We start from the raw sequence: 8410 nt of genomic DNA on the forward strand, positions 1-8410 counted from the left end.
AAGGTATCCAGCTTCTCAAGGTGTTCCTTCACGAGGTCAGCATTAATGGAGGGCAGGGGATCTCCCTCACGCGGACCTCCCTGTCCCGTAGCGGGCATGGGCGTCCAATGGGACTGATGAAAGACTGATGCAAAGTACCCAGTTAATAGGTTGGCTTTTTCCTGGGTGTCAGTTGTCAGTTGTCCCATCTGGTTCAGCAGGGGTCCAATGTTGCCCTTGCTTTTCCTCCGGCTCCCCACATATCTGAAAAAGGACTTTTTATTGTCCTTGATGCTCAAAGCTAGTTGGAGTTCAGTTGCAGCCTTGGCTTTCCTGGTTTGCTCCCTGCAGGACTGGACCAGTGCAGAATAATCCTCCTTGGAGGTGAATCCCATCCTCCATCCTTCATAGGCCTTTCTTTTTAGCCTCAGGGGGTCTGCTAGGTGCCTGCAGAGCCAGGGGGGCTGCTGTGCCCTCTTGCTGCCTTTCCTCTGAGATGGAATAGAATCAGCTTGTGCATTGAGGATCACTCCCTTGAGGAGCAACCACTCTTCCTGAACTCCCCTCTCCCTGGGGTCAAGGTCCCTTAGGGACTCACTGACAAGCCTCCTGAACTCTTTCAAGTCAGCTTTCCTGAAGTCAAGGACTTCCGTGTTGCTGACTGACTTGCCAGCTTTACGGCGGATGGTGAAGGTGATCAGCTCGTGGTCGCTATCACCCAGCTTCCCATCGATCACTAGGTCATTGATTAGGTCATCCCCAGCAGCCAGTACCAGGTTGAGCAGTGCTGTGGCCAGTACCAGGTCAAACCCCACTGTGCACCTGGGAGCAGTGGGGCCGGCTGCACACACCACAGCCCAAGCTGCCCTCTGCGCCTGGGCCACAGGACCTGCTGCGGGGCGGATAAAATCCCTTGGTGGGCTGGATCTGGCCCATGGGCCATATTTTGCCCACCCCTGCCCTAACCAGTTTCCTGAGCGGTGTTTTGACTGGGCATATTGGATGAATCTACATGAGATGCTTAATGTGCTGAAGACTAATTCTACTCCGCATTAATGCAGTGGGCAAAACCCATGCTAATGTGCTAATGTGCAGTAGAATAAATCTAGCATCACCAAAAACCTGTTCAACTGTGCTAATGTGCAGTAACGCCAATTTACAGAGCATTACGTTAGTGCCAGTCATTGCAGGTATATTATACCTGTCATTGCATTAATACCCCCATATTTATGCACCATAAATATGGGGGCATTAATGCCATGCACCCACAGTATATCAGCTAAATAGATTAGCTCAAGTGTGTAGAAGAATCTTAACAGAAAACTCAGCCTCATGATTCTCATCAATATGGCAGCCCCTTTATAGCTCCAGACCAGTATAAAGAGTCCATAGTGTAAATGAAAATTAAGCCTTCCACCTCCAAAGCTACCAACTGGTTGGTAGCAAGAATTGTTACTGGGAGCAGTCTTCAAACATAAAATGGGATGGTATTCTCCAGCCTAGCTGGCAGATAGATAAGAAAATGTATACCTATTACTGACCCCAATTTCAGTCACAGTCTGAGAGGGAGGATACAGTAGGCATTGGTGCTACAGAATGCGAGGACATTAGGGTCAACCATCAATGCTGATGTTTTGCATATATGGGGGTATAGCTTCTGTGTATAGCATGCAGTGGTGTACCATGGTGTATTACGGTGATTGTAAAGCTACTGAGCCTGGTTCACCTCTCCCTGATGCTAGTGCAATTGTATTCAAGCAGGCAAAACACAAACTCTATGTGAGTCACTGTAAGGGAGAGGAAAATCAGACCTGCAATGCTTGCTTCTTTTTCCCTGGTGGATCTGACACAGTTCATGCTGCTTTCTGAAAAAGCCCACTTTTCATTGACAGGAATGAACTTGGATGGGTCTATATGAAGCCAGATTTACTGCCGATATCCTTTTATCTGGTGTGGATACTGAACAACATCCTTATTGTTGGATGGCTCTTCCTGTGGGACCGAGAGTAAGTGACCTTTGCAACAGAGAGCTCCTCTAATCTTTGCACTAGATCTGACTTGCTGCTTATTACACATTTGTGTAATCCCAGAGAACAAAAGGTAGTCACTCAATTTAAAAGTGCCTGGGGCAAGGCTAGGCAACCTTTATATAGTGTTGGCCTTGTGTAACATTTGCTTCTGGGCCATGAGCTATGACTAAGATCTTTACCAACATGCCAGTCTTGCATAGGTTGAATGCAAGTGGGAAAATTGGAGCTGTCATTTTGAATCACTTGTCATAAGTCTGGTTGCTCCTGTGGCCTTTGGATTACTCTTGTGACTGTAATCATTTTCAAGGGCATAGTGCAGCAGAAATACAGGAAGGGGAATACTTCGCTGGCAGTCAGAGAAATGCAGTTCCTAAAATCCCTGTGAGATGTAGCATAAGTGGACTAGCTCTAGGTTAAGCCAAAACTGTGTTAAGGGTTGGTTCATCCCTAGTTTGTTCTGAGTACAAGAGAAAGGCCATGAGCTAGGACATCAGTTGAGCCAATATACAGTTAAGCTAAGACACTGTCCCATGTGTTTTCCCCTAGGTACCTCATCCCAGCCTTGGTTTTCCTGGCAGCCCTTACTTTGACCAGTTACCTTTGTCTCTTCATTTCACACCGATCCTTGAGTATTCATGCTGCTTGGTTCCTAAAGTGTCACAAAGTAGATCTGTGGCTCATCCGCATTCTGGTATGTGACATTTGAGAGCTGTTACTTATCCATTGTTCTACCACAGGTGGCAGAGTCCCAATATATGACCTCTGAAGTGTGAGAGTTGAAATCCTTCCTTCGGTGCTAACTCCCCTCAGTAGCATGCATATAGAGGCCTCTCTTAGTTCCCCATCTGCTGACACAAGGGGAGTGAGAAAGAAGAGGAGCAGGTCCTTCTCATGTTTCGAGTTGCTGCAGAATGATGCTTCACATTGAGATTGACAGTCCAGGCTGCCGAAAATGGGTTCGTAGTCCATTAGACTGCTTATAAAAAAATGGCAAATGCAACTGAGAAAAACATGTGTTGCTGAAAGTCTGGAGCACCTCCTTCCTTCTGCCTTTCACTTGGTATCTTATTCTGAAGGGAAATTATTTATTTCAAATGCTGAGAACACCAGCTGTTTGTGCCTGGTAAACTGCACAGAGGAAAGGAAGTGGAAAATATGCCTTCTCTTCCCCAGCTCACCCTCCACCCCTGCCAAACATTACTTGTTCAAGCTGAATTTTTCATGCCAGGTGCCTACCTCAGGCTGAATTATTCTGAAAGGTTCAGCAAAAGGAGCTCCAGGGCTGTCATCCGATCCCTTCCTTTCTACCTTGCTTCTGACCAAGAAACTCTACACCCTCCTCATCCTGCCCTGCACTGGCTCCCCTCCTAGCCTGCAGCATTCTCCCTGAGTGCTTGATTCCTTTCTGTGCAGCTGGATTAGGGACAGGCATTGGAAAGTGGATCATTTCAGAAGGCAGTCTGAGAATCAGGGAGGATTTCCAGGGAATCTGTGATATGAGGAATCTCTCCAGACTGTAGTTTTGAACTACATTCCTGGAACTCCTTGTCACATATGTACTTTCTTCTCAACCTGTGTCCCCAGCCCTGACAGAGTCAGGCATCAGAATTCACAATCCAGGAAGAGGTAGTAACAGTCCTATTGTTTATAGCTCAAATCATGCTCTGTGCAACAAATGTGAATGAAACAAACTGGATAGGGGTGGGTGCGGCGGGGTGGGGATCGGTACTGACCCCTGGGATTGGAGTCTTCTCAGTCTGGCTGTGCAGCATTATGGGAGGCTGCCAAGGGTGGTGGAGAGCTCTGCATAGTTGTGGATTCACTGCCCTCCCTTTTCCCCATAGACCCCTCTCTGTGAAGTGCTGATAGGACCTCTGTGAAACATAGAGCTGGAAATACAGCTCCTGTGAAGCTAGGAGCAGGTTTCTTTCATCCTGCTCTTACCCTCAGATGTTGTAGCAGAGCCATTTTAACTTCCCTTGGGCCATGAAGGGCTGGTAGGATCTGTGCTGGAGGAATACAGAGTGTTCACTTCTTACCCTCAGTCAGTGTTTCACTGTATCCTGTGATAGGTCCAAAATGGGATTGCGCTGTATGCGACGTGGACTACCATAGCTACCCTGCTGAATTTTACTGTCGTGCTGGTCTATGAGGGAAACGTGTCCAATAAGACTGCAACTACCATCTCTCTGTGCATCCTTGCCATTAAACTGCTCATATGGTAGGTGGCATGGTAGGTGCTCCTCCTCCCCACCTTGTAAAACCTCTTAAGACAATCAGATACTGCCTTTTACACTGAATTAACAGACTCCATCCCCGCAGACGGTTCTCCCAGCATGGGGGCATCAGAGCAGCATGTAACCTAAACCTGGCAAGGCCCTATGTTAGTCATGGCAAAAGCTAGCATGTATGTGGCTTTTCTCACCCCATACCCCTTAGTCATCCCAGGGAACAGACCAGCGGGTTACCAGCAGCCTAGGGCCAGCCTGTCCCAAGGTTGGGGATAGTGTAAAAGTAGCTAAAAGTCCCCGCAACTGTCTGACTATAGTTCTGGGGCAGTGGCGATTTGGACCCAAGAGAATACACTTACTGTTTACATAGCACTTCTCCTCTGAGACTCCCAGGTTACAACACCCTTGTGAGGCAGGTTGGTGTGATCAGTTGGGACAGGTCCTGTGCAGGTGAAGAGCCAGATCCAGCAAAGTGAGAGTGATGGGGGGGTGGGGACCTTCCCTGTAGGAGAGGAGGTGGCTGGGATATCATGCATGTAGGGGGCTGCCCTGTCTCCTTCCTGAGCCCTTAGAAGTAGACACCAAACTGCAGCATTTTTTCTTAGCCAGGCCCCGGTCATACCTCATTTCTAGTGAGCACCAGCCATTCTGGGAAGCTATTCTGCACTGTTGTGACCTCTTCCACATAGTAAATGTTGTGTCCACATTGCGCTAATTCGGTATTTTTCCTTTTACTGCTGGTGACTGGGGTTCATAGTGACCTAAACTGGGATAAATAAAGAGAGTGATTCCAGCTCACACCCTTTGTGCTTCTATGCTTGCTATCTGGATCTTGCTCACTGCTGGATTCCTAGTAAGTGACTTCAGGATCAGGATGAGACATAAGGGTTTGCAGTATTTTCTGGGCTAAGCAGAGGACTCATTAGACCATTATATAACTGAACACAAAGGGACCAGGGTAATTCAGCACAAAACAGGGTTAGTTGGCAACCTCCTATTCACATTCTTTTTCAACAAAGACTGAATCTTGGCATAAACAAGAATTTTCATAAAAGCATCTGCTTTAGACCAAAATGGTTTTGATTTTGTCTTTTGCTCAAAAAAAAAAAAATGAAAGCCAGAAAAACCAAACATTTCCATTGTGAAATGTTGCTGCTGTGCAGTCTATAGTCTGACCAGGGACCCCGGCCTAGAGAGGAGAATGGGAATGTGAAGCATTCACACTGCAACTCCCAGGAGGCCCCATAGTTCCATTTCTGAATGGACTTATTTTAGGTCTTAGCCAAAAATATTTCAGGTTTTGAAATTTCTGCAGAAAAAGGTAATTCCTGCCCCTGCCCCAGAATATTCTAGGAAACAATGAATTGTGTTTTGTTTTTGTTTGCCTTTCTTCAGATGACTCCACCTCCCTTTTTCTTTTTGACAAGCCCTACATTAAGTTCATCTCTAGCTCCGACCAGCAACAGAGATAGTCAAATCCAGACTGGGAATTGTTCAGAACAGTTCCCAACTGCTCCTTTTGGAAGTTACCTAGAATAAAAAAACTGGCCGCAAGGAGTGTTTATATATTGCCACTTCTTTTTCCTTCCTAGGTTTTACGTTGAAAATTTCCTGCTGGACAAGTGTGTGCGTTATAACCTTACCATTTACCCAGTGGTCATTATAGCCCTGATTGGCAGCGTGTGTAAGAACTATACCCCTTCACCTCCAAACACCAACAGCATTTTTCTAGGTGAGTTGTTTAATGTTTAAATTAATGTTAAAAAGAGGCCCACTTAGCTCTCCCGAGTCTCTTGCATGTCCTTTCTTCAGTGTGTTTTCCCTGCAGGCAGAAGGACCTTCCCACTACAGGTGACCTTGGTAAAAAAGTAGGGACTTACTTCAAAAAACAGAAGTGGAGCTTGCAGCCATCTGCAGGTTCCCTGCAAGTTGGAACAGAGTTGCAGTGGGGATGATGTGGAGGATGACACTGGGAAGCTTCTAGGAAGCTCCACGTGCTTAGGGAATTTTGCAATAGCTCCCAACACACCAGGCACCTTCAGGCTGTAAGCAATGACACTGAATACACAGTGTGCTTAAAATAAAGATCCAAGTTTCTGCAGTCCAAATAAAGTCCCTTTATTATTGCACAGAACTCTGTGCATGAAGCAAAGTTAGGGACCAACCTAACTGTGGCATTATTAGCCTGGGGCCTTCTACTCTTGGGGTTGAAACACAGACTAAAATCATTCCAAATCATTTTACATTGCAGCATATTTCAGTTCCCTCCAAGTCATCACCTCCTTAATACCCTGCATGCATTTTTACCTTGCAAGTGGTATAGCCTATACCCTTGTGGTCTACAGGAGCTACTCCCCTCTCCTGGATTTTGCGGGGTGGGAAGGCCAAATAAGACTTGGGAGGGACGGAGAGTTCCCAGTTGCACAGATTCAGCTTCCATTCCACATCCCATGGAGGATAGGGGAGCTCAGATCACTTTGCTGGCATTGCCTATTCCAGTAGTGTAACTAGAAGGTTTTTCCTCCTTCTGACTGTCTCAGAGTAGTAACATTTGTGCAAACTAGACCTTTCTCTGGCTGACAGCAGGATCTGGAACTTGCCCTGCAGATATTGTGAAGGAATGGTACAAGGACAATATTGGGGTTTATGTGGAGCTCTTTGTCAGTTTAACTCTTTGCCCAAATACCCCCCTTCTTGTGAACAAGACTATAAAGAGAAGTTATGCTATGTTCTCACCCAGTAACATATTGTTTCTTTTGTAGTTGTGCTACTGGTGGTGGCTTGTGTTATCTTTGTCATTCGGCTGGGAATAGTCATATGGAGATGTTGCAAACAGCCTCTAGAACTACCATCAACTTCCGAGTCTACAGAGTAAAAGAGAAATGGAGACCTTATGGGGGATGTTTTCAAAGGCACAAATGGGAATTGGGCACCTAGCGCTTACTGGTATTCTCTCACAGTGCCCCTGCCCTAGTGCCTTTGCAACTCTCCTATGGAAGAGTGAATGCAACAAAGAGGATATTAAGGACAGTGCCATGACTACTGCATTCAGTAGTGTCTCACTTTCTCCTTCTGCTCTGACCAATTATACTTTCCCCAGCACTTTTCACTGGACCACTCTGTGCTTTGTTAAAGTGTATTTTAACTCTGTACCAGAGGAAGAGACAAAAACAACTGTCGCAAAAGTACCGCCTCTATGGTGACTGGCTTCTGGCACTCGGGCACAGACAGTCTGAATAGGGCTCTCAACAAACAGGTGGCAGATCTGCATATACAGAGCTATGCATAGTTTTACACTAAGGTTTTGGTTATCCCTTGATAAAATCATGGCTCTAATTAAGTCATCAGCCAATGGTGACAGAGGTGGGTAGCTGTGACTGGCCCAGGCCCCTGGGGCAGTCATAACACTCCCTGGTGGCTGCACGGCTCCTGCCCTGCTCTGGTCCCTCAGGGTACCCTCCCCTTCCTCTCATCTGCTATGCCTGGATGAGATTATTTGATTATAATAAGGCCCCAGGGTCCCAAAGTGAACATTCATCCGTCCTTCAGCCAGCAAGTCCCTCCTGGACCCAGCTAATCCCAGGCCTCAAGCACTAAATGGGGCCCTCTTGGCTCTGCCCATGCCCCAGGGCACCAGTTGCCTTAATGGCTATTCATGGCCTCCTTCCACCCCTACAGACATGCCCAGGCCTCACAGATGTCACTTGGTTGCCAGTGACTCCCTTCTGTAGGCTAAGGCTAAGAAAGCCAAAGCCTATACATTACTCTGGCTGTAGACTGATAGCCAAGGTCCACTGCTTCTGGCCTGGCCTTTCAGTCTCAGCCCCTTGATGGCCTCAGGACACCTGTATCGCCCCCTTTGGGTTTAGGCTTTAGCCCCCTTGGCCTCAAGCTGACTGTGCCTTGCACCCTGCCCCTTGCAGGGCTCAAAACTTAGCATGTCCCTCAGGCACCCCTGTGGCTTCCCTTCCACCCCTGGCAGCCACATCCAGTCCTCCAATATAAAACAAAACCAAACCAAAAAAACCCATAAACAGTCACTTCAAATTCAAAGTCTCCCCTCTGCATTATCATACCACTGCCAAGCCACCTCCCTACGCTCTGGCTGTCTCAGCCCTGGGAGTACCTGGCATGCTTGCAGTTCCCACTCCTCACCAGCCTGAGCTGGCA

At 47.2% G+C, this 8410-nt stretch overlaps 1 protein-coding gene across 1 annotated transcript in view; it reads left to right on the forward strand.

The window, feature by feature from the left end:
* Positions 1-7354, forward strand: part of LOC109296948 — a 24975-nt gene extending 17621 nt beyond the window's left edge. The window contains exons 4-8 of the mRNA XM_019516592.1: positions 1872-1985; positions 2556-2700; positions 4082-4230; positions 5833-5972; positions 7003-7354. Coding sequence (XP_019372137.1) covers positions 1872-1985; positions 2556-2700; positions 4082-4230; positions 5833-5972; positions 7003-7115 — 661 coding nt within the window. The 3' untranslated portion in view covers positions 7116-7354. The remainder of the gene's footprint in view (positions 1-1871; positions 1986-2555; positions 2701-4081; positions 4231-5832; positions 5973-7002) is intronic.
* The last annotated feature ends 1056 nt before the right edge of the window (positions 7355-8410 follow it).

This window comes from Gavialis gangeticus, unplaced genomic scaffold, assembly GCF_001723915.1.
Source record: "Gavialis gangeticus isolate Ggan-Ray unplaced genomic scaffold, GavGan_comp1, whole genome shotgun sequence".
Lineage (NCBI taxonomy): Eukaryota > Metazoa > Chordata > Crocodylia > Gavialidae > Gavialis > Gavialis gangeticus.